Source organism: Pelophylax lessonae (genome assembly GCF_965119305.1).
Source record: "Pelophylax lessonae genome assembly, chromosome: 7".
Classification (NCBI taxonomy): Eukaryota; Metazoa; Chordata; class Amphibia; order Anura; family Ranidae; genus Pelophylax; species Pelophylax lessonae.
In genome coordinates, this window is record NC_138774.1 from 88771855 (window position 1) to 88799357 (window position 27503).

At 43.4% G+C, this 27503-nt stretch overlaps 1 protein-coding gene across 1 annotated transcript in view; it reads right to left on the bottom strand.

Annotated features, from left to right (window-relative positions):
* LOC309560499 (uncharacterized protein) overlaps positions 1–27503 on the bottom strand; it is a gene marked incomplete at its 5' end in the record, with an annotated part of 54032 nt that overhangs the window by 5055 nt on the left and 21474 nt on the right. The window contains 4 exons of the mRNA XM_082264131.1: positions 5112–5158; positions 8479–8526; positions 16579–16689; positions 23587–23667. Of these exons, the coding sequence (XP_082120257.1) occupies positions 5145–5158; positions 8479–8526; positions 16579–16689; positions 23587–23667 (254 nt within the window). The 3' untranslated portion in view covers positions 5112–5144. The remainder of the gene's footprint in view (positions 1–5111; positions 5159–8478; positions 8527–16578; positions 16690–23586; positions 23668–27503) is intronic.

The window sequence follows — 27503 nt, forward strand, 5'->3', positions numbered from 1 at the left end:
ACGAATTATGCTCGCAATCCAAGGTTTTACTGTATATGGTTATGGAAAAAATATCTCATCCACTCTGATAATAAAAGACAGAAGATATATATAGTATTAGAGGTTGAATCTGATACATATCACCAGACAGATTTTTAGAAAGGATTGTAACATAATATTATGCATGACAGACTCTCTTGTCATAGGCAAGCAGCTTAAACCAAGCTCCTGCTGTCAACAAGATTTAATAGCAGCAGCATGCTTTTTGTATCATCTGTCATGATGGGGTTAAAAAACAAAAATTAGCCCCCTTTATAGTACAAAAACAGAATACACATATTACTATAAAGGGGTTAATTTATATTGTGAAACAGTGAAAGTAATTTATAGATATACTGTATATATATATATATATATATATATATATATATATATATATATATATAATAGTAAATATTCCCAGAAGTCGGATATACAGGGTATTTTAACCGGGAGTTAGACAGGAAGCTATATGAAGAGTGGAGGGGGAATATAAATCTTTTATATTAAAGTAGCACTAAAGGCTGAGACTTTTTTGCATGGATATAATCATTTTAAATATAATGCAAAATCCTAGTACGCTTTTACTTTAAATTAAATTGTAATGCCTGAGATGCTGATCTTCCCTACACAGAGCCCTTAAAGTGATTGTATACATTGGATCTTTTAATACCAAACATGTCATACGTATCTGCTCTGTGCAATGGTTTTGCACGAAGCAGCCCTGATCCTCCGCTTCTGGGGCCACCAGTGCTTCTGGCTCCTCTTGCCTTCAGTGTGCCCCTATAGAAAGGCGCAGAGTATAGTCTAGAGTGCCCCTATCGCAAGGTAACAAAACATCTGCCTTTAGAATCTCTTCCTTTTCCTGCCCAGGACTACATGTCCCATGAGGCATTGCTCCTCTCTCATTCACAAATTCTCAGGTACTTACTGACATGTATGGATGGTGTACTGAGCTGTATGTGTGCTGCACTGTATTTCCCAGATATGTACAGTAAATAAATAATGCATTCTGTATCCAGGCCAACTAATAGGCTGACCAACTAACCGATAATCAAAATAGTTGACAATTATCTTTATATTCAATTATAATCGATTATGTCGATTAATTGTTTTAGCCCTATACTATATCAAGGAACAGGCTACGCTGTTGGGCTGTGTATGTTTACAAGAAGCTGCAGATAGACACACAGCCACGCAGCGCTGAATGATCTTTAACCACTTAAGCCCCGGAGGATTTTCCTGCTAAACGACCAGGGGGTATTTTGCGATTCGGCACTGCGTGACTTTAACAGACAATTGCGCGGTCGTGCGACGCTGTATCTAAACGAATTTGGCGTCCTTTTTTTCCCACAAACAGAGCTTTCTTTTGGTGGTATTTGATCACCCGTGCAATTTTTACTTTTTGCGCTATATATGAAATTCCCCAAAAAAAAAAAATGTAAAAATCAAAATTTTTTAAAATTTTCGGCCAATTTGTTTTATGCTACCTATGTTTGGTAAAAAAAATCGCAAAAAGCGTATTTTGATTGGTTTGCGCAAAAGTTATCGCGTTTACTAACAAAGGGAAAGATTTCTGTCATTTTTGGTGTTTTTTTTTTTAACGTGTAATGGCAGCGATCTGCGATTTTTTTGCGGTACTGCAACATTGGGGCGGACAGATCGGACCCTTGACTGACATTTTTGACACTTTTGGGGTTACCAGTGACATTTCTACAGTAATCAGTGCTATATATATGCACAGTTACTGTAAAAATACACTGGTAGTGAAGGGGTTAACTTTATTTGGGAGGGAGGGGCTGTGTGTGTCCCTAGGGGCGTGCTTTCTACTGTGATTGGCTGTGGCTTGAGCTGTAAGGACACTGATCAACGGATCTACATAGTAGATCCATGTGATCAGTGTTTTTACAGCGAGGAGAATGACAGGTGGCTTGTTTACACAAGCTGCCTGACATTCTCCCTCTCCCCCGCCGATCGCCGAGTGACCGGCGGACATCGGGTCCGCTGGTCACACGCACGGGGGGGTCCGTGACCGCGCGGGAGCGGGAGCGCGCCTCCGTGGGCGCGCGCTCGCTCCCCAGAGCCTCACAGGCGAGCGACGTAGACCTACGTCACTCTGCCTGTGAGGGGCTGACTGCCGCAGTAAATATACTGTGAGCAGTCGGCAAGCGGTTAATGGGTGTGAAAGGGCCAATCCCCAGGGACACATATGGGGGGGGGGGGGTTCTGCTCTCCTCTGCTCACCTCTGCTAATAGAGAAAATCTGATAGCAAGTGACACACTGCATCTAGTGGCAACCGAAGGTGGCAAGTGACACACTGCATTTGGTTGCAAGTGATGGTGGCAAGTGACATGCTGCATCTGGTGGCAGGAGAAGGAGGTAAGTGATGGTGGCAAATGATAACCTGCATCTGATGGAAGCAAAGGTAGTAAGTGATGGTGGCAAGTGACACGCTGCATCTGGTGGCAAGCAACGGTGTTAAGTGACATGCTGCCTCTGCTGGTAAGCGAAGGTGGAAAGTAATGGTGGTAAGTGACATGCTGCATCTGGTGGCAAGCAGTGGTGGCAAGTGACATGCTGCATCTGGTGGTAGGCGAAGGTGGCAAGTGAGGGTTGCAAGTGATACGCTGCATCTGGTGGCAGGCAAAGGTGGCATGTGATGATGGCGAGTGGCATGCTGCATCTGGTGGCAAGCAGTAGTGGCAAGTGACATGCTGCATCTGGTGGCAGGCGAAGATGGCAAGTGAGAGTTGTAAATGATACGCTGCATCTGGTGGTAGGCGACGGTGGTAAGTGAGGGTGGCAAGTGATACGCTGCATCTGGTGGTAGGCAACGGTGGTAAGTGAGGGTGGCAAGTGAGGGTGGCAAGTGATACACTGTATCTGGTGGCAGGCGAAGGTGGCAAGTGATGGTGGAAAATGACATGCTACATCTGGTGGCAAGCGACGGTGGTAAGTGACATGCTGCCTCTGGTGGTAGGCGAAGGTGGCAAGTAATGGTGGCAAGAGACATGCTGCATCTGGTGGCAGGCAAAGGTGGCAAGTGAGGGTTGCAAGTGATACGCTGCATCTGGTGGCAGACAAAGGTGGCATGTGATGATGGCAAGTGACATGCTGCATCTGGTGGCAAGCAGTAGTGGCAAGTGACATGCTGCATCTGGTGGCAGGCGAAGATGGCAAGTGAGGGTTGCAAGTGATATGCTGCATCTGGTGGTAGGCGACGGTGGTAAGTGAGGGTGGCAAGTGATATGCTGTATCTGGTGGCAGGCGAAGGTGGCAAGTGATGGTGGAAAATGACATGCTGCATCTGGTGTCAAGCGACGATGGTAAGTGACATGCTGCCTCTAGTGGTAGGCGAATGTGGCAAGTAATGGTTGCAAGTGAAATGCTCAGGCATCCCACTGATTCTGTATTAGAGTGAGTTAAACTATTTAATTATATATGACAATGTAATATTAGAAAAAATGTGCTGCATTCATTGATTACCAGCCAGCACCGCCATCAATTACCATAGACACCAAGTGATGCCCCCCCCCCCCCCGGCCCTTGGACATATTTTCTGTCATGAAACTGGTCTCTGGTGGCAAAAAGGTTGGGGACCGCTGCCCTATATGCCCTATATGTCACACAGCCCTGGAGTGTTGATTGTTCATTCATAATGATGAAAGATCATTCAGCAGTGCTGGTCTGTGTGATCTATCTGCAGCTGCATGCATGAATGAACAAGTAGTGCTGTCAGGGCTGGGGCTGTGTATGACACAGCCCTGCCAGAGCGGCCTGACAGCTATGAGAGGTGTCAAAGGCTAAGCGCTGGCTGTACCTCCCCCTACTGGAACACCCATAAATTGTGCTTCAGACTGGGGTGGAGCTACAGACAGTATCAACAGAAAAAAATAATTACTTTTAATCCACAATAGGGCTGCTAAACAGAACAGGATCAGGATCCATATGAAAACAGTTCACTTTTTGCAGTTTGGTGCCAGCTACTGAATGTTACATCTTCCAGTGCCACTGCTGCTGATCAGAAGACAAGAGCTACCTAGATACATACCTAGGACAGGACAGAATGACAGGTGCTCTTTATAGTCCCGTCCCCTCACATACACTTCACTGATACACACTTTCCTTGCACTTTCCCACCCAATAGAGTTAAGTGACAGGTTCCATTGAAATCCTCTACTTGAGAAAAGGATAACAACCTTAAAAAAACCCGGTTACCAACTTAAAACATCATGGATAAAAGCACAGAAAACTTTAAATTTAAATGCTTATGTGCAGTGTTTTCCTTTCCAAAAATAATTTTCTATTGGCTTGCAATGTTCTATAAACATGCTAAAAAAAAAACGACTTCAGGAGTTGATTCCCTAACACAGCTCCCAACTGTCCCTGATTTTGAAGGACTGTCCTGATTAGGAAAAAAGTCCCTCTGTCCCTCTTTTCTCCTCATATGTCCCTCATTTTGGTCTGATCTATATAGTTGTATATAAAATTGCACTTTTTATCTTTCAAAAAGCATTCCCCAGTGCTAAACCTTTCATCCAATTTCTAAATTGCTGCATTTGTAAATTTCAGGAGCCAATAAAGGAATAGTAGTGGTACAAAAAAAGCTCTTGCGGTTTTAACTAATCATTTAAAAAAAAATAATTCTGCTTTAAGGGGGTGTGGCAGGGGGTGTGTCCTATGCCAACATACTTTTGCTGATAGGTGTCCCTCGTTCCCATCTCAAAAAGTTGGGAGGTATGGTGACACAGGCCCCTCCCTCTCTGCATGTCATAGCCCTCGCCTCTTCTGGGAGCGTGCAATTACAGTCTGTGCTGGCCCGGCTCTTTGGCCCTTTCCCTCACCTCCCTACATAACCTTTTATATAGCAGCGGGGGGTATGCTTTGTGAATGGGAACACATTGCAATCATACAGCATATTGGAGGTTTCTCATATTTGACTGTAAAAGTGGAAATACAATTTCAGAATCAATCCCTGTTAATTAGGTGCAATGCCCACTTTATTTGAAAAATGCAATGACATATATAGGCAATATAATGGCATTTTATACATTTTTTACATATTCTTTATAGACTGCACTTTTTCACTTACCCACTTTATAGCAATCTTTTCATGGTAATATTTTCAAACTGATGGCACTGAAGAACCAATCAAAAACAAGATAATCACTCATTATGCAGAGTACAAGATGTCAATGCCACAATCCCAGTTATAAATGATGTATCACTGCATGCATTTCACAATGTTCCCAAGAAACATCAGGACACTGGTAAGTCCCAGGTTCAACTTTAAATCCTTATCTGTGACATATGAGCTGTTTATTATTCATATATACTTGTCTATTATTCATATGTATTTGTTGTGATCCCTGATCTCACTCCTAATCCTGATCAATGCCTCACAGAATGTTAAACATGCTAAATCAGGACACTATTAAAGTGTGCACTATATTGTCAAAAGTATTGGGACGCCTGCCTTTACATGTACATGAACTTTAATGGCATCCTAGTCATAATCTGTAGGGTTTACCCTTTGCAGCTCTAACAGCATCAACTCTTCTGGGAAGGCTGTCTACAAGGTTTAGGAGTGTGTCTATGGGAATGTTTTACCATTCTTCCAGAAGCACATTTGTGAGGTCAGGCACTGATGTTGGATGAGAATTCATGGCTCGCAGTCTCCGTTCTCATTCATCTCAAAGGTGTTCTATCAGGTTGAGGTCAGGGCTGTGCAGGGCAGTAAAGTTCATCCACCCAAAACTCACTCCTCCATGTCTTTATGGACCTTGCTTTGTGAACTGATCCAAATCATTTGGTGGAGGTGGGGTTATGGCGTGGGATTGTTTTTCAGGGGTTGGGTTTGCTCCCTTAGTTCTAGTGAAGGAACCTCTTAAGGCATCAGCATACCAAGACAATTGGGACAATTTCACGCTCCCAACTTTGTGGGAACAATTTGGGGATGGCCTCTTCCTGTTCCAAAATGGCTGTGCACCAGTGCACAAAGCAAGGTCCATAAAGACATGGATGAGCGAGTTTGGGGTGGAGGAACTTGACTGGCCTGCACAGAGTCCTGACCTCAACCCAATAGAACACCTTTGGGATGATTTAGAGCAGAGACTGAGAGCCAGGCCTTCTTGTCCAACATCAGTGCCTGACCTCACAAATGCGCTTCTGGAAGAATGGTCAAACATTCCCATAGACACTCCTAAACCTTGTGGACAGCCTTCCAAGGAGAGTTGAAGCTGTTATAGCTGCAAAGGGTGGGCCAAATCAATATTGAACCCTATGGACTAAGACTGGGATGCCAATCATTAAAGTTCATGTGCATGTAAAGGTAGGCCTCCCAATACTTTTGACAGTTTAATGTATGTAAAGTCAGGTTATCCCCTTTTAGACAGTTGGCACCATTACTGGTGTCCCTGTTGGAAAATTAGGAGGAGAGCATCTTCACTCTGCAAGGTGACTTTTCACTTATCTTGGTGTACGGACTGAAGCTGTGCTGACCTCAACCACCCAATTATTCACAGGCCAAAATCATTTTTTTATTTTCCTTGAATATGATTGGATATATTTTTTTTTTTTTAAAGTGAATTTTCACTTAGCATCTCCGTATTTACTATGTTAAGTCAAACATCATTTTGTAAGGTGAACATGCTCTACTTCTTTAGTGAACACACCCCTGTGATCACCAGGACATGCCCAGCAGGAACATAGAAAGTAGTAAAACAATGAGGTAGCCTCCTAAAGCAGCAATAAACCCAAAAGCAAACATCTGCTATATTGCAGTTTACCAATTCTTAGATGTGATGGCTGCATTTGTTTTCTTTTTAGCCTTTCTTTCCTCTATTATCACCCAGTGATCTAGCCAGCAAGTCACAGCACAAACTCTCCAGCAGAATCAGTTTGCATGAACGAAACAAACCATTTACCACTGACGGGGGTGATTAAAATAATCAGCTTTTATTTATTCATGCAGAACCTTAATCCCAAAAGGGAAAAAAAAAACAGTTTGCTATAACTGAATATAAAGTGTGAGCTGGAGTTTGGCTTCAATTTGTTAGGCTGCATTCACATGTCAGCGTATGGATCGCGGCGCAATTCCGCCCGCAATCCGGAGATTATTGCAAATCGCGGGACGCCTGTGCGTTGCCCGTGATTTGCAATAGCACCCCAAACGCTGAGCGATGTTGCCGTGATTTCCACCTGCCGAATCGCGGTAACATCGCGCAAAAAAAAAAAATCGCGGGGATGCATTACGCCCAAAAAAGTACAAGAGCTTCTTTGGAGCGTATTGCGTCTCGCGTTTTTTTTTTGCGCGATGTTGCCGTGATTCGGCAGGCGTAAATCGCGGCAACATCGCTCAGCGTTTGGGGTGCTATTGCAAATCACGGGCAACGCACAGGCGTCCCGCGATTTGCAATGATCTCCGGATCGCGGGCGGAATCGTGCCGCGATCCATACGCTGACATGTGAATGCAGCCTTAGTGTATTTAAATCTACTAATACATTTAACACTACCCTCCCTGAAGACTGACAATGCTGCTGTCTGCTGTGCTTACTGTGCTTATTCCTCCAGAGTTGTGTCTCACTAAAACGGGAAGTGTGTTACTTGCCAGATCACCAAGGTGAAAAAAAGAGGGAAAAAAATTTAAAGCGGAGTTCCGGGCACAGATGTCATTTTTTAATGAACATACCCCCGGGACAGTCAGGGCTAGCACATTCCACAATGGCTAGCCTCTGATCTGTCCCGGTTTGCACTTACCTTTTAGAAGAAATACTTACTTATAAAATTTCTTTCACAGCGTTTCCATCTCTCTTGTGGGCAGCTGAAGCCGGCGCGGTCCTCTTCTGAGTCTTCTTCCGCGTCTTCTTCTCCCAGAATGCGCCGCACCGGCCCCTCTCATCACTTCCGTCGCCCGGAAGTGACGAGCGGGGCCGGTGCCGGCGCATTGATTCCTGGGAGCGATGACGTTTGGCTCCCAGGAATCATCGCAGCGCAAGAAGTGACGGGGTGAGCCGCGGCTCCGAGGGAGGAAGTACCCTGAGGTGAGTATTTACGATCGTCAATTACAAGTTGAGTTTTGAAAAAAAAAAATCTAACTATCCAATTCCTTTTCAGGTTAGGCTGAACTAGCGGACGGGCACAAAAAAAAAATATAGTTTTTGTGCCCGGAACTCCGCTTTAAAGAAAGAAAAACTGATGCAGCCACCCCATCTAATGATTGGTAAGCTGCAATATAATACATTTTTGGTCTTGTGTTTAAATTCTTTTTATTAAAAAAAAAAATAACTTTTTGGCTTTTCATCCACTTTAGAGTCATGACATGACTGACTTGCTGTGTAATGTTTATGTATAATAGATATAATATGGAGCCAGAGTTGTAACCAAAATCCTGTACCCACCCTCTCCTCCTTCTAATCGGTAATCCTCCCCTGCAGGGATGTCACCGGGTGCCACTCACCTTTCAAAATTGGAACAGAACAGACACAGGGAGGGTTTCCACCAACACCTGCAAAGTACATTGACATTTTATTTGTTTGTTAAAGTATAACTAAGGCAAAATGTTAAAAATGTTTTTTTTTTTTAGTTTTGGACAGAGTGGAAGGTCTGTGTCCCCATTAAAGCGTTAGTACATATAATCTGTTTTTTAACTTTTACCTACAGGTAAGTCTATAATAAGGCTTACCTGTAGGTAAAATGAATATCTCCTAAACCTGCACGTTATATCCGTATATGATATTCTTCCTGATGACGCCCCTTCCTGGTGAAATGCATTGAGGTTCCAGCATTACATCACTTCCGCTTTGCGGCTGGGGGGGTGACAGGCGCAGTGGAACGCACACGATCGGCTGAGCGGCGGTTCCCGGATACCTGTCATTTGTTTGCTTACAGCAAGTGCCATTTGAGGCACCATTTTTAAATTTTTTTTACAGATTCTTCAATATATGTATTGCTTTTGTGTATTAAATCATAAGGAATTTGTATTATTGATATTTTATTTTTTTATGATGGTTTATATACTGCACTGAGCACTTTATATCACGGCCCTACTTCATTTAGGCTCCGTTCACATGTCAGCGTATCATCGCGGGCAGAACCGCCGCGGTTCCGCCCGCGATCCGGAGATTTATTGCAAATCGCGGGACGCCTAGTGTTGCCCGTTGATTTGCAATAGCCCCCCAAACGCCGAGCGATGTTGCCGCGATTTACGCCCGCCGAATCGCGGCAACATCGCGCAAACAAAATCGCGGGACGCAATACGCTCCAAAAAAGTACAAGAGCTTCTTTGGAGCGTATTGCGTCCCGCGATTTTGTTTGCGCGATGTTGCCGCGATTCGGCGGCGTAAATCGCGGCAACATCGATCATACGCTGACATGTGAACGGAGCCTCATTGAGTCCCAATATTTTTATATATAGCACCCACTTTATTGAAAGCTCCGTTTTTTTTTTTTTTTTTGGTACTTGTTATATGCATTACATTATTTAATTTGCTCTATTTGTTTATTTTTATTATTGCACATATTCATCTAGCACGGTCTGTCACAAGCACCTTACTATTTATGTTAAACAATCTTTTATTTGTCACTTTTGAGTGAAAAATCACATCCATTCCAGCACAGGAGTTGGTATCACTTATATAAGATTGCTAGAAGTATTTATCTTGTACTTTTATTTTTGTATTTACATATGTTCATATACCAGTAGCATGGGCGTCCGCAGAACTTTTTTCAGGGGGGGGCATCATTTTAAGGTCACCCATGCTCCGCCCCTTTTCAACAGTGTCATGAAGGGGAGGGGCTTAGTCATTATACTTATTTTGAGTATATTCCCTTAAAGCATGTTATACAGCACAGTGCTTTGCTGTGTAATTTGGCCCCTTCTATCACCTGAAATATGTGGCTGATCCTGCCTGGCTATGTCCTCCCCTCTGTAAACTGACCACGGTATATCATGGCTGCTGAGCCCTGACACCGTGGTCAGTTTACGTGCCTCCGTCATCCGCAGCCCTCCTGTCCTCCTCTGTCCTCTCTCCCCCCTCCCTCCCTCCCTGCCTGTCTGCTCCTGTGTCAGTGCCCCCCCTTCCTCTCCTGCTACTGTAGTTTCTTTTAAAGTTTCATATCTTGTCTACAGTCTGTTTAATAATCCGGTGTGCCCCTGTGTCTGTGTTTCATAAAAATAAGCCATTCTTTACAAGTATAGAGTGTCACTCGCCACTCACGTGACCCGCCACCTCTCTCCTCCTCTCCTCTTCCCCTCCTCCTTCCCTTCCAACTGACATCAGTGAGGAATCCTTGGCCCCGCCCACTGCAGGCAGCTGTCAGCCGGAGAGAGGAGAGAGCCGAAAGGTCACGTGAGCGGCGCTCGGCCCTCTGAAAACTGGTAAAGAACAGCTTATTTTTTTTAAAACACAGACACACAGGCACACATGATTATTAAAGCGGAGTTCCACCCAAAAGTGGAACTTCCGCTTTAGGGAGTCCTGACCCCCCGACATGCCACATTTGGCATGTCATTTTTTGGGGGGGGGAGCGGGTACCTAGTTTTGACAGGTACCCGCTCCCACTTCCGCTCGGAGCGCCGCGGCGCCCTGAGCGGAAGTTCTCCTCTCCCCCTCCCTCCCTGCAATCTTCTGGGACACATCAGAGGTCCCAGAAGATTGCCGGCCAATCACGGCGCGCAGCGCGACTCGCGCATGCGCAGTGGGTACCCGGCTGTGAAGCCGCAAACTGTAACAGCCGGGTGCCCACAGCAGTGATGCCGGCGCTGAGGGAGAGGATCGAGGCTTCCGGCGGCCGCATCGCTTGACCGTTGGACAGGTGAGTAAATGGCTGGAACTCCGCTTTAAACAGAACAGACAGGATAGTATAAAGTGGCTTAACAACCACTTAAAAGGGAAAGTTGAGATTCCAAGGGGGGGCATCTGCCCCCCCCCCCCTGCCCCTACCTGCGGATGCCCATGACCAGTAGTAGTGCCTCATTACACATCCACATTCCACATTTGAGTATCACTACTTAAATTGAAGGCAGATCTACACATTACAGTGTTTTATACCAGGGGAGGCACCATACTCCTTATATTATCCTTTACAGATTGTATGGATAAATTCGCATTGCATTCGGACCAAAGTCGTGCAGAATCCTTTTTTTTGACCACACCAGAATTGGAGCACATGGGTGTTCACACCTATGCGGTCCGATTCCTGTCCAAATCACTGCAATATGCAAACTAATCTGGGGGTGTCATTAACTTTGTATTAACACTCCCATCAGTTCGCATATGGCAGTGTGATCTGCCTGCGAGTCCGGTGCGATTCGGGAATCCGTAGTGGATTTGCAGGGTTCCCGCATCGCACCAGTGTGAACCGGCACTTAATGAAAGTACAATATTTAGCTACTCACATGGTTGATGATTAAAACAGGCACATCTAAGTATGCAGGCATCCGGGGTAAAGCTGTCCACATAGACCATCCTCCGCACTGCCATTGATGTCATCCCTTCCACGCTGCGCTCCACGAGCGCTTCAAGCCTCGCTTTCAGATCGCTCTACTGCAGGGTAGTCTTCCCGGCCAAAAATGCAGACTGACTGTGGTGAGAGGCGGCAGTGCGGAGGATGGTCTATGTGGACAGCTTTACCCCGGATGCCTGCATACTTAGATGTGCCTGTTTTAATCATCAACCATGTGAGTTGCTAAATGTTGAACCTTCATTAAATGTAACCATATTGCTACACTTAGAGGCGCCTCTCTTCCCTTTTATACTCTGTAGCTCCTGCTGGATTTTGTTTCTAATCCCCTTGTGGAGGCGCCATTTGTAGATTTTATGGTTACACAACCTATTATATTGCTATAATCTTTTTATATGGACTATAAACTGAAGGACTTATGAATAAATGGTTGTGGAACGAATCATCTGAGTTTCCATTATTTCTTATGGGGAAATTCGCTTTGATATAAGAATGCTTTGGATTACAAGCATGTTTCCAGAACAAATTATGCTTGCAATCCAAGGTTTTACTGTAAATTTTTTCCCTTTTTGTTATACGTGATCCCATTCCCGTCAGGGGTGTAACTACAGGGGGTGCAGGGGTTGCAATTGCAACTGGGCCCCATGCTCCAGGGGGCCTGTGCGGCTCCCCTGTACACCTGGATAGGAGGGGCGGTGGGGCAGCATGTAGAGAGATCACTGTCCTCCTTTTTCCTCCTGTAGCTGCAGGAGGAAAATGGAGGAGATTGGTTTCTCTGTATGCTGCCCCCACCACTCCTCCTATCCAGTTCACTTGTGTTCTTCTGTCTCTGGGCCCCTGTGTGCTCCCCCCCCCTACTGTGCTGCCCCCCCCCCCCCCCCCCACTGTGCTCCCTCCCCTCTCCTGCCGGCTGCTGCAGGGGATATATCACAATAGAGAACCAGGAAGGGGTCGGTAAATATGCAATTTACGAGCTCCTTCCTTTTCTGAATGGACAGAGTCATAGTCAGTGACATTGTAAAAAAAAATAAAAAAAATGATAAAAAATAATACAATTAAAATACCAAAAAATAAAAACTACTGACTCCAGTGGGTGAACTTCCAGGATTGCAAAGGTCACACTTGCAACCGTGCCCTGGCATTCCACCACAGTGGGGAGGCCCCAAGATGGCAGGAAGGGGACCCACTGCAGAACTTGTGAAAGGGTCCTGCTGCGGGACCGTAATAAAGGGCCCCGCAACGAGAGTAAAGGTTTAGAGGGAAGAGCCCCAGACTTGAAGAGAAGGGCCCCGGCCAGGGGTCTGGGGGGGCCCTTCATGTCTTCTTGCCCCGGGGCCCTGAAGGTTCTAGTTACGCCTCTGATTCCCGTGTTCTATCAGAATGCCGCTACCCTTTAGACATAGTTGCCAACATTTAAAAAAAATTTCCAGGGACACTTTGCAGCACAGCTATTAATTTCAAAACCCACTTCCCTGAAGCTCCGCCCACTCTGCATAATTAATCTCGCCTACTTATCAGATTATAGAGTCTACTCAATATAGAGAGAATTACAGGAAATTAAAAAGGGAATTTCAAACGTAAGGCCACAGTAGCAGAGTTGGAATAATTCTCCCATTTAGCTGCACTACTTCTGCCTAACATTTATGGGCACCCCGATTAACAGGCACTTCCAGGGACAATATAAATTACCTGGGACAGGCTTCTATTTCCAGGGACTGTCCCAGGTAAAAAGAAGGGACAGTTGGCAAGTATGCATCAGATTGTGCAATGAAAGTGACGTTCGGACCAAAAAAACACTGCATGAGAGGTGCGGGAGGAGGACTTACTGCACATGCATGATGCGTTCCATAGCCCTATGCGTTCCAAACACTTCCGAATCTGACAGGTAGCGGTAGATAGAAAGATATGTGATAGAACACCCATGCGGACATCTTACTACACCCAGCTACGTCTTGAATTTCTGAGTAGTTTTAGCAATAAAGTGAGCGGATATAAATAAATATAATATATTGATATCTGTGATGATGTTTTCATGTTACATTTTTTAGGAAGCTGGACGCCAGCAGTAAGAAGGCACCGGAGGCCATGTTGGTACACCCGGCACTGCTCATCGCTGACACTTTATGCTTTCAAAATAAAACATCCAAACAGAATCACAGATATCAATACACTATATTTATTTATATACGCTCACATTATTGGTAAAATCACGCTGAAAGGAAAGGCGTAGCTGGGTGTAGTAGGATGTCTGCATGGGTGTACTTTCAGATTACCGCTACCCGTCCTCACGCATGTGCAGTAAGTGTTTTCTTGGTCCGAACGTCACTTCTGTTGCACAATCTGATGGGTAGCGGCATTCTGATAGAACACCCTCTGTTTTCAGCTGCATGAGAGCTGGGGGAAGAGGAGAAGCAGCAGCAGCACACCGAGCTTCCCAGTGAATGGTTGTACAGCAGAGAATGTAAGGACAAGTCTGATCATTGGAGAAGAGCAGGCTGAGTTTTGAGCAGAGCTAGAGGACTGACCACATTGTGCTCTCCTGCTTAGTGTGGTCAGTTTTTAATAGGAAATTGGAGCGACTTGGAGGTGTTCACATAAAGGAAGCAATATAAAGAGAACAGGATATTTTGTCATACAAGTACATGGTAAAGCAGCCACATATCAGAAATATGAAGTGTTGGGGTAACAAACGCTTTAAAGTGATTGTAAAGTCTTGTGTTTTTTTTTCTTTCTAATAACAAACATGTTCTACTTACCTGTGCAGTTGGTTTTGCATAGAGTGGCCCGATCCTCCTCTTCCCGTGCCCCTCTTCGCTGCTCCTGGTCCCTCCCTCCTGTTTAGTGCCCCCACAGCAAGCAGCTTGCTATGGGGGCACCCGAGCCGAGCCACAGCTCCCTGTGTCCATTCAGACAAGGAGCTGCTGTTCATCCCCGCCCCCTCTCTCTCCTGATTAGCTAACTGACTTTGATTGACAGCAGCGGGAGCCAATTAGGGGGGAGAGTCCCAGATGGCCGAGGGACTCCTGGACATTGCTGGACAGAGAGGGGACTCAGGTAAGTATAAGGGAGGCTGCTACACACAGAAAGTTTTTTATCTTAATGCATAGAATGCATTAAGATAAAAAACCTTCTGACTTTACAACTCCTTAAGGCCCCTTTCAGACTTGTGCGACTTGTCCTGCGACTTGGGACTGCAAAGACGCATGACAAGTCGTACCCCATGATTTCCAATGTGTACCGTGCATATCTGTGCGACTTCAAGTCGCAACGGCTTCAAAATAGTTACCTGTAAACCCCACACCCCCTCCCTTTTTTTGAAGGGGTGAGACCATTATCTCCCTGTGGCACCCCAGTTCAGTCTGGTTTTTGCTGTTGTTTGACTTCAAAATAGTCCCTGCACTACTTTGGGCTGTTTTTTTTTTGTATTTTAAAGTCTATAGACATAGGCATTGCTTCAAGTCCAGACAAATCGTGACATAATCGCGTCAAAATCACGGCAAACCATTGCAAAATCGCATGACTTTTGGGTCACTTAAGATCCCTTTTACACCTGTGCAATCTAAAAGTCACGCAATTTTACAGCGATTTTGCTGTGATTTTCTTTGCTGCAATTTTGAAGTGATTCTGACTGGACTTGAAGCAATGCCTGTGTCTATGGACCTCAAAACGCATTAAAATCAGCCCAAAGTAGGGCAGGGACTACTTTGAAGTTGTTGGGACTTGAAGTCGCACAGATATGAACGGTACTCATTGGAAATCATGGAGTATGACTTGTCATGTGACTATGCAGTCCCAAATTGCAGGACAAGTCGCACAAGTGTGAAAGGGGCCTTAAGCAGCAGATAAATACACATGGACTGCGCACTGTCTGTCCTGTAGAATTTCCAACAGAAAATAAGATACAGAAAGAAAGGAGAAAGGCATAAGAAAGGAGAGAAGAAGATAAAAAATAGGTAAAAAGAAATGAAAAAAAAGAGAAATAGGAACAACAGAAGGAGAGAAAAGAGGAGGACAGGAAGGAAAAGAGAAGGACAGGGGGAGGGAAAAAAAAGAAAGAAGATGAAAAGGGGGAAAAGAGTGAAATAAAGAAAAAGAGGGAAAGACTAAAAGAGAAAGAAAGGGACAGAGCGAATAATGCATTTCATTGGAACTGTTCTTGGAGAGTATAGAGCAGAGATGTCAAACTAAATTTCATTGCGGGCCACATCAGCATTATGGTTGCCCTCAAAGGGCCGGTTATATCTGTAAGATTAGATGTCCAGAGCACCTTACACCCCCTTACACCATTACATGAGATGTCAAGAGCACCCCCCCCCCCCACCATCAGAAGTCAAGAATTACCAACCATTCCTTAGGCCCCTTTCACACCTGTCCATTCCGTTCTCTGCTCAGTGGGGATCGATCCGTTGATCCCCGCTGAGCAGGCGGATGACAGCTCTGTCTCTGCTCTGTGTGCGGAGACAGAGGTGTCAGATCCCCGCTCTCCTCTATGGCAGAATCGGATGAGAATGGACCACCTGTCTGTTCCCATCCGATCCGATCCGCCAAACGGATGGAAAATAGGGTTTCCATCCGTCCGGTTTTGACGGATCGGATCGGATGTCAGCGGACATGTCTCCGCTGACATCCGATGCCCCATAGAGATGCATGGGGCATCTGATCAGATCTGCCTGAAAAGCTGATAGGCAGTTCTGAACGGTCCGCATGTGTGAAAGGGGTCTTACATCACAATACACCCCCTTACTCTCTAGAGTCAGCTTCCAGAGTCTGCTGAATGCTTAGACCAGGGGAGGCAGAGACAAGGTGGTGTTGTGGCTGTACAGAGAGGTGCAGGATCTGTAGGAGGGGTTCTGTCCTCCTCTCTGCTGCGGACTGCTGGGGGGGGGCAAAAATGAGGAGCCTTTCTGCAGCTGCACAGAAAAGCGCTGGATCTGGCAAAGGAGTTTTGTCCCCTCTGCTCCCGACTACTGAGACAAGGTGGAGGCAGAGACAGGGGGGTGCTGCAGCTGCAAGAGAGGTGCGAGGGCCACATGAAATGGCCTGGGGGGCCAGCAGGCTTTGTGTTTGACACCTGTGGAATAAAGGGTGAACTCACCATTGGGGCAGTCTTCAGGGCACGGGTTGTCATCGGTGGGGTTCAATACTCCGATTCTGGGTGGGATTGATGCAAAAGGTGGAAGTGATAAAGCTAAACGTAAAGCACAAAAAAAATGTTTTCATGTGAGTGGAAATATGATGAGATACAGTACATGTGTTCAGCACGCATGCTATGGTATGTGTACATATAACACTTCCTAGCATTGATTACCTCCCACAGAGATCACACTTCTTCCCCGACAATACCTTCATTTACCAGAAGGACATACCTTGTCCATACCTGAGTGACGTAGCAGCGTTGCGTTTTTTGCACGTTTTTGGTTTGCAGCGGCACCAATTCTTTTTCATGGGCCTCCCTCCTCCAAAAATGTGCCAAATTTCTGCTGCAATTTTTGCATGTTTTGTTATGGGAGGTGTGGTAAAATCACACCACGTTTGGAGGGCCATTAAGAATCATTAGCATCCAAATGCATGTCAGGCGTTTTACTGTGATTTTACTGCGATTTGGAATCACAGGCAGATTGCTGGTGGTTCTGCCAGAGATTCCAAATTGCTAAGTGTAATTGGGCCTTAATAAGGGACGTGAGAATCCTTAAGATGAAGGCTCAGAGGTAAACTCAGAGATGATCAATACACGAGAAAAGCAAATGTATGTTTATTTATTTCATCTGAACATGATTGGCTATTCAGAGTGAGCACAGCTACACCTTACTGAGTAATGATTCTCAATTCCATTAGTAAACCACCCCCATCATCTCAGCCAAAGCAAAGTCACTGAACTAAACTGAGTGTAAGGAAGGCCTGTTACTGATAAAAGATGGAGCCTTTTTTGTTTTCAAAAATATTATACTTTTAGTGTACATTGTGACATTTTGGGGAAGACGAAGTTTTCTTTTGATATTTTTTGCCTGCAAAGGGAGTTTTAATTTTTTCTTCTCTGTACATTTTACAATTATCCCACACTGTATATATATATATTTTTTTTTTTTTTTCCCACAGTATATCTATCTAGCTACAATTTGTTCTGTTTATCATAATACAAAAATGATGTTTGTGTACAAAGGAAATAATGGAAAAGCAGAACTTTACCCATAACAAGTTGATAAAAAATAATGTTCTGTATCAAGGAACATACATTCCACATTAGTAGTTATGATACCAAATTTAGTGTGTGCTATAAATTGCCTCTAGCATGGTTCCGGTTTCTTCTCATTGGAGGCCGCCATTTTGCTGAAGCCCAGAGCCCCTAAGCAGCAGTAAATCTTTAGGCTCTCAGCAGATCATCCTCTACTGTACTCTGGCATTTGCCCAAAAATAAAGTGCAACTGAGCATGTGCAGAGTTGGATGAGACAGTGTATTACTGGATTTTAAACAGAATAGGGACTTATTTTTAATGTTTTACTGTACATAGCTATATCTACAAAAGGGGCAAGCCTGAAGTAATTTAGCCAGGACTTAAAGAGGAAGTAAACCCTCCTCTGGCACTTGTACCTATAGGTAAGCCTATGATAAGGATTACCTATGGGTACTGTAAATATCTCCTAAACATGTACCGTTTAGGAGATATTTACCTTACATGCATCCAGTGACGTCACTGGCGCATGCGCTCTGAAGGAACGGCCGCTGGTGCCGTTCCTTCAGAGCCCCATGCCGTGACTGTCGGCTCCCGCGCGCGTGCGCGGGAGTGACGTCACCACGGCTCCGGCCAATCAGATGGCCGGATGCTGCGATCCTGGAAGACGGGCGACTGAACATGTCACCCGTCATAGAGGTAAGCGAGCGGCACGGCGGGGGCTCGTTCTAAGGTAAGTATTTCATAATGCGATGCATACTAGCTCATTATGTGTTTCTCTTTCAGGTTGAAAAAAAAAACATTTTTGGGTTTACAACCTCTTTAATTTTCTGACTAAAGTTCCACTTTAAGGAAAGTCCTGAAGCTTGCATCTTTAACAACTTTATTAACTAAAAAGATACCCAATAAAAGGTCTATGCTTATGCTGGATTCTCAGCACCTGTGTTGTTTTAGCATTAGCATGTGTTAATTGCACTTGAGTTGGTGCACATGGACAAACTTTTTTTTTTTAATGCCTTATGTTGTGTTGATGCATGTTTTTTCTACAGCAGGAGCCAAAATATATATTTTCTCTTTACTTAACAAGCACTTTAGCATGCTGTAATGTGTTTAAATGTTCTCTGTTCACTCAGCGCACATCAGTGCAGTGCATTGCAGTTCTATTGGAAACAATGAATTTTAGTTTGTCACTGTATTAAAGTGACACTAAACTCACATTTTTTATAAAATAAAATGACAGCAATATGTTTATCAATAAGTAGAATGTACCTTCTATCTCTCTTTTCCTTCATTTCATCTCTAAGTGCCGGTTCACATTTCTGCGATGCGTTAACGCTGCGAATATACAGCGTGTTCCCGCATCGCATCCGCACCTCTGGCAGTTCACACTGCCATATGTTCGTGAACCACCATGCGTTCCGATTCTGCTGCGGACCAAAAAAAAGGGTCATGTGCGTCCTTTAGTGCAATTGCGGTGCGAATTGTATGGCTGAATTTGCACCGCACAGAGATCGCATGTCATTTTAGGAGCAGTGCGCTCCAAATTACATGCGATCTCTGTGATCGCACAAATGTGAACCGGCACTAAAGCTTTTTTTTCTGCTCTTGTTTTAGGATGGTTACATTTGATCTCCACCCTTTCCTGCTCAACCCCGGGATGGAATACACATCTACCTGCAGACACATCCAGCTGTAATACACACAGAGGGGAAAATAATGACACTGCTCAGTGTACACTAATAGCAGTGAGGTGCATCAGTGGAGGATAGGGAGCATGCAAAGGAATAAAAAAAAAAAAAGCCTGGAAACAATGGTAAAAGACTTTATAATAAAAAAAAAAAAAAAAAAAAAAAAAAAAATTGTATTAGAATTAGTCACTTTAAGCCTGAGACACAGCCCAACCCTTCTGGTGTATAAACTTTCTACATTATGCAACACATTGCTAGACATTCAAATACTGACATCTTGTGGTCACTAATTATATTGCAAGAGGTTAGTTAGTGTTTTTTCACAGCATTCAAACAAATATAACATTTAACATAAACATTTCTTACCAATGGTATTAGAACTCCCAGAAGTCCTACTGAAATTTGCTGAAACATATCAAATTAAATAATTTAATAACAGATAATATTTTTTACGCATTTAGAGCATGTTTTAAATGCGCTTTTAAAACATTACTAGCTGAGATGATAGTAAAATAACCCATACAATAGAAAAGCAACACAGAAGAGGCATCTGGATAGCATTATTTAACTTGATGCAAACACATAAAAACGTGTGCAAAAGTGCACCAATAACCCATCTTAAATGCAAAAGGCTCATTGATGGGCATCCATGGTATCTAAAATTTCAAAGCACGTGTAAACGAGCCATTTAGAGCAAAATAAACATATTTGCAGTTTTAGAGCTCATTCACACATGAGGATGGGTGTGTGTGTGTGTGTGTGGTAAAACTAGGTGGTTAAGCCACAGTTTTGCCACCCACTGACCTCCCACTAACATACAGCCACTCACAGCTGTACACATTCTGTGGCCGTAATGCTGTGCTTTGTGGTAAAACCAGCATGTCACTTTTGGTATGCCAATGTCTCCACTGACTAGATCACAACACAGTTATATGGCAAATATTGGGTTAAAATCAGGCAGTGGGGAGCCAACATATTGCCTCCTCACCACCTCTCAAACACCTCTGAAAAGCAATCTGAGCATGGATCACTTTTCAGAGGAGTGGTAATGAGTTCCACATTTGTGTACGAGCCCTAATAGATTTTTGTAAACAGATCTTTACATCACACCTAAAAGAGACAGCTAATGAGGAAAAGGAGATGAAAGGGCATTTTGGACACTTGGGAACACTAATGAAGGAGCGGAGCCCTAAAATATGTAAGTAGAGGTACTTTGCTCCATGTTGGCTGCTCTGTCCCCATTTAGGACGCTACATTCTGGGTAAATATTGGCTGTTTTCCATCTCGGCTGATTGTGTGTCCTGTACAGTTCTATCCCATCTATCCCTCCTTTAGCCTGTTTTCTGCATGTGGTGTTGTTTTTGCATCTGACATTGGACAGGAATGGATTCACCTGGTTTACACTCAAACCAAGTCCAATGTATTTATTTTCCATCTATATTTTATTTAATAAAAGTTATTTTATCTTCTATTATAGACAATTTCTTATGAAATGTACTGAAATGTCATATATATAGAGACAGGTTTAATATAAAGCAGATCTAAAGGCAACATTAAAAAAGTACAAAACAGGCAGGCTATTGGTAGCAGAAAAGACATGCAATGTCTCTTCTGAATTAAAATAAACCTACCTACCTGCCTGCAGTTTTCTGTGCCATGTACACATGTGCAGTTCAGTTTACATCACCGGAATGGGCTCTGTGTGCCGGGGATGATGGACTCCTGCACATACTCAGGAGAAACGTCATCCTGAACCAGCCAATCAAGACAGCCAAAGACCAGGACTCTAAAGGAACTAGGGGGAAGATGCTGGCACCTGAGAGGGACCCCTTGCAGATTCTGTACCATTGGAGAGGGGGTAGGTATGGTGACCTTAGTTCCGTTTTAACGAAAACAGACTACATTACATTCTTCTTCAATGTTATTCTTTATATTCTGAGAAACAGTCAACTCAAGATATTCCTCTAGAAGCGAAGGTTGTACTTTACAGTTCATCAAGCTTGCAAGACTATAGGCTCACTTTGCAAAGATAACATACCAGGATACCTCATTTGAAAAAAGTGACAGTTATTTTTAGGTGAGTCCAGTGAAATCTGAAAATTACAGTGACATGGCTCTAATGAAGATGCATGTGTTAAAGCTTGAGCCTTATGTGTCAGGTCAGATACACTAAAAATGATGGTTGATTTCTTATCTCAACGGATAATGAAGCCTAATCAAACTTAAAAAAAAAAGAAGGTAAAGAATGCATACTTAAAAAAAAGAGGAACAGCCGTTGGCGTCTGCAAGGCCCCCCCCCCCCCCCCCACATATTTCCTGGCCTGGTTTAAGATGGGAATCTATGGGAACTCTGCTCTAGAGGGGGATCTATGGGGGACACTGGTAGGGCCTGCTCTAAAGGGGGATCTCTTGGGACCCTGGCCTGCTCTAAAGGGGGATCTCTTGGGACCCTGGCCTGCAGTAAAGGGGATCTATGGGGATCCTGGCCTGCTCTAAAGGGGGTCAGATTGGCTATAAATATATATTCTTTGCAGGGAGTGCCTGGAGTACCTGGTGGTGCAGTAAATCCTTGTAGCATGGGGAATACAGGTGAAAGGGTATCTATGGGGCAAAAAGAAGCGGAACATGGGTGACCTTAAAATGATGCCCTCCCCCCTTGAAAAAAGTTCTGCGGACACCCATGGAAGCAGCTCCAGTGTTGTCCTCTGCAGACTCAGCCACTCACCTATTCAGTACTGCTCTTTTTCCAGGTTAAATTATATAAATGGTCATTCAACCCCAGTCTTGTGAGTCCTGCTCACAGGTGCCTCTGCGAATCACATCACCATTGGCTCAGGGAACTCTAGCCTGATCTTGAACATGTGCCATACAAGATTAGGGGTGGCCGGTTATTGGAGAATAACAGGCTGCATCAGAACTCTAACAGCACATATGTGGAAAATGATCTGGGTTGACTTGTTATTCTTTAGAAACAAGCTGCTCCACACTATGTACGATGCATGCGCCAGATATCTTATAGCGCATGTGCTGTAAGAGATCTGAGGCGGTCTGTTATTCTTCCATACGGCATAGGTACCAGGTCTGGCACAATATCATTAGTGGGCTAATAAACGTTTTAGGAAGAAGAAGCCTTAAAGTGGAAGTCCACTTTAAGTCCCGCAAAAAAAATCGCAGATCGCCGCCATTATTCGTTAAAAAAAAAACAACAAAAATGACAAAAATCTTTCCCTTAGTTAGTAAACACAATAACTTTTGTTCAAACCAATCAAAATACGCTTTTTGCGATTTTTTTTTACCAAACATAGGTAGGATAAAACAAATTGGCCTAAAATGTTAAAAAATGTTGATTTTTAAATTTTTTTTTGGGAATTTCGTATAAAAAAAATTTGAAAAATATTATTTTTGCAAAATTGACGCTCTTTTTTTGTTTATAGCGCATGATCAAAAAATCGCACAGGTGATCAAATACCACCAAAAGAAAGCTCTTTTTGTGGGAAAAAAAGGACGTCAATTTAGTTTAGGTACAACGTCGCATGACCGCACAATTGTCCGTTAAAGTCACGCAGTGCCGAATCTCAAAATAGGCCCTGGTCAGGAAGGGGGTAAAATCTTCCGGGGCTTAAGTGGTTAACAATCAAAAATGACTTTAAGGTAAACATTACAATTAGAATTAAGAATTATATGCTTGTTAAAAATATGCCATTGTTGTGTATGTCTGACCTCACTAGGTGTTCCCACTTCAGACCTGCTTGTGTAAAAACTTCATCACTGGATTTACCCATTTAAGTGTGAATGAACATAGTAGACATAGGAGTTGATTTATTAAAACTGCAGAGTGCAAAATCTAATGCAGCTCTATATAGAAACCAATCAGCTTCCAATTTTTTTTTTTCATAGCTTAATTAAACAAGCTGAAGTTAGAAGCTGATTGGCTACCATGGACAGCTGCACCAAATTTTGCACTCTCCAGTTTTAGTAAATGTTATGTCACTGCTATGTTAGTTAGGTCACTGCTCACCAGGTATCAGAATGCCGCACAGCGTGGCAGGATGAACATGGCCCTGCTTCTGCTTTATCATTCCTGTCATCATTTCTGTTCAGTAAAGGGAGAAGCCCACACTTACTGTACCATCAAAGCTAAATTCCATGTTCTACAAGCATCCTAAATTTGGCTACAAACATTACCAATGGTACACGGAAGGAAATTAAAAAATCAAATGCATTATTAAATGCTGTAAAACTCACAGTTAGTTCCGGTAACTGCATTTGAAGGAGTAACAGATGGCATTCCACCAGTTACAGTGATATTGTTGCCATTAACTGATCCTGGAAAAAGATTGACAGTTAATTCACATTACAGCTTTGCCGTACAACTTAATATTTTCAAGTTTTATCAGAATCATATTTTTGTTAACATATTTTTATGGGAGTAAATAAAGGGTCAGTCCACAGCTGATATTAGGTAGACTCTTGACTATATTTCTTTAGGATTGTATTGAGTTCCTTCTGGAGATCTGGGCTCTGTTCCTTCTTACTTTTACTATTGCATGTTCTGCAGGGAGAGTAAACACCTTAGGAATGATCACAGCTGATATGTGGATCTAGGAATCAAGGTGGAATGAATAACGTGCCTTAAAAATATATGATGGAGTGCAATTAATCCTGAAAGGAGGGGGGAATTGTGGGACTTTGAATGAGGCGCACGGTGGGATTTGCTGTGCGTCTCCATGCCTAATCAATGTATACAAAAAGAGAGGTTGGGACTTTAAATGAGAGACATGAAGGGGTCGGCAGGGAAAATGTAAAAAACATTTATTGGTACACCACCTTGTGTTCCTGCCTGTGTGCCCTCAGCTCCCGTGGGAGACAGTGGGGGCCATCTCCAGTTTCAATGCCATCTTGCGTGCTGCTACGTATGTTTTTGGGAGTTGTGTGGCTGTGTTCCCCCTTTCTTCCCCCCCCCATCCTCCCCTTTTTCATCTTTTGCATTTATCCTCATTTGTGCCTATATTTCCTATTTTTATAGATTATTAATCATACATCTACTCCTGACGAAGTGGCGATTTGGGTACACGAAACGCGTTGAGGCTAGGATGTCTGTAATATACTCAACTACTCCACCATCTGAAATTCTAATTTTTTTATGCTTTGAATACTTTTATTATCCTTATATTATTGGGAATCAGTCCTATTGGGTAATATGCAATTGCATTTGGGGATCGCCTATCAGTTTTTTCATTATTTTGATGTTCAAAAATGTTTTATCTGCAATGTATGTATAATTTTTTATGTACCAATAAATGTTTTTTACATTTGCCCTGCCGACCCCTATATGTCTCTCATTTAAAGTCCCAACCTCTCTTTTTGTGTGCAATTAATCCTGCCAAAAACTTATGTCACTTTTTAGTGGGCCACCCCTTTAATTGCCATATGCCTACATCACTTTTTATTCTCTGCACCCTATTAATATTCTAAAGAGTACAAGATACTCACTGCTCTAAGCCACTTATGTCTCAAGGTAGACCTATAACAAAAATGACTCCCACACATGTTGACCTCTATGCACTTTTACATTAAGAAATGGTAAAAAAAATCTTGTGATATCTGTGTTTTAAAACAATGATTTTAGACAAACCAAATAAAAACCTTGGGCTCCAACAATAGGGAGCCCAACTGCCATAATGTGGAGTGTAACAAGGTCTCAATGTGGAGTGTTACAAAGTCCCAGGTGTGAAAGGGGAGTAGGTGTGGTAAATTTAGTGTCATTGCTCTCACTCTCTCATACTGGTCACTGGAAGTCCAAGATGACACCTCATGACAAAGAACTCTCTGATGATCTGAAAAAAGAATTGTTGCTCTACATAAAGATGGCCTGGGCTAGAAGAAGATTGCCAAGACCCTGAAACTGAGCTGCAGCATGGTGGCAAAGACCATACAGTGGTTTAAGAGGACAGGTTCCACTCAGCCATGGTCGACCAAAGAAGTTGAATGGACGTGCTTAGCGTCATATCCAGAGCTTGTCTTTGGGAAATAGACGTATGAGTGCTGCCAGCATTGCTGCAGAGGTTGAAGGGGTCAGCCTGTCAGTGCTCAGACCATACGCCGCACACTGCATTAAATTGGTCTGCATTGTTGTTGTCCCAGAAGGAAGCCTCTTCTAAAGATGATGCACTTGAAAGCCTGCAAATAGTTTGCTAAAGACAAGCAGATTAAGGACATTGATTACTGGAACCATGTCTGGTGGCCTGAGACCAAGATAAACCTATTTGGTTCAGATAGTGCCAAGCGTGTGTGGTGGCAATCAGGTATGGAGAACAAAGACAAGTGTGTCTTGCCTACAGTCAAGCATGGTGGTGGGAATGTCAATAAACTGGGGCTGCATGAGTGCTGCCAGCACTGGGGAGCTACAGTTCATTGAGAGAACCATGAATGACAACATGTACTGGGACATATTGAAGCAGAACATGATCCCCGCCCTTCGGAGACTGGGCCACAGGGCCATATTCCAACATGATAAATAACCCCAAACACACCTCCAAGATGACCACTGCCTTGCTAAAGAAGCTGAGGGTAAAGGTGATGGGCTGCCCAAGCATGTCTCCAGACTTAAACCCTATTGAGCATCTGTGGGGCATCCTCAAATGGAAGGTGGAGGAGTGCAAGGTCTCTAACATCCACCAGCTCCGTGAGGTCATCATGGAGGAGTGGAAGAGGACTCCAGTGGCAACCTGTAAAGGTCTGGTGAACTCCATGTCCAAGAGGGTTAAGACAGTGCTGGAAAATAATGGTGGCCACACAACATATTTACACTTTAAACCCAATTTGGACATTTTCACTTAGGGGTGTACTCACTTTTGTTGCCAGCGGTTTAGACATTAATGGCTGTGTGTTGAGTTATTTTAAGGGGGCAGCAAATTTACACCATTATACAAGCTGTACACTCACTACTTTACATTGTAATAAAGTGTCATTTCTTCAGTGTTGTCACATGAAAAGATATATTAATATATTTATAAAAATGTGAGGGGTGTACTCACTTTTGTGAGATACTGTACCTCCTACCACTCTAGTGCCTTTAGGTGCATCAAAGTTTCAGGTTCCTGCTGGGGCTGGGCCTGTTTAAAGAAGGTCTGGTCTATCCATAAATTGCATTACTGGGAAATAAGACAGGGGAAGGGGCTTGATGTATCCAATTTTACATTCTATGTGGCATTACTAAGTACTGAGACTTTGGAGAAGGTATGACATGTCCTATTTTTCATTATGTGTCCAGTTAGGGTTTTAATTAAGATTTCTGTTCAGGAATACTGGGCATACAAAAATGCAGGTGCATCTCAATTTCAGAAAAGTAGAATATCATCAAAAAGTTAATTTATTTTAGTAATTCTATTCAAAAAGTGAAACTCATATATTTTATATAGATACATTAAACACAGAGTGATATATTTCAATATTTTTTTTTTTTTTTAATTTTGATGATTATGGCTTACAGCTAGTAAAAACCCAAAGTTCAGTATCTCAGAAAATTTGAATATTACTTAAGACCAATAAAAAAAAAAATAAAAAAAAAGGTATTTTAATACAGAAATGTTGGCTTACTGAAAAGTATGTCCATGTACAGTACAGTAGGAACGTATTACTAGATCGGGGCTCCTTTTGCATGAATTACTGCATCAATGCAGTGTGGTATGGAGGCAATCAGCCTGTGGCACTGCTGAGGTGTTATGAAAGCCCAGATTGCTTTGATAGCAGCCTTCGGCTCATCTGCATTGTTGGGTCTGGTGTCTCTCATCTTTCTCTTGACAATACCCCACAGATTCTCTATGGGGTTTGGGTCAGGCGAGTTTGCTGTCCAATCAAGCACAGTGATACCATGATCATTAAACCAAGTATTGGTACTTTTGGCAGTGTGGGCAGGTGCCAAGTCCTGCTGGAAAATGAAATCAGCTTCTCCATAAAGCTGGTAAGCAGAGGAAAGCATGAAGTGCTAGAATTTCCTGGTAGAGGGCTGCGCTGACTTTGGACTTGATAAAACACAGTGAACCAACACCAGCAGATGACATGGCTTCCCAAATTATCACTGACTGTCATTGTCCAGAAAACTCACCTGGCCTAAACCCCATAGAGAATCTTTGGTGTATTGTCAAGCTGAAGATGAAAGA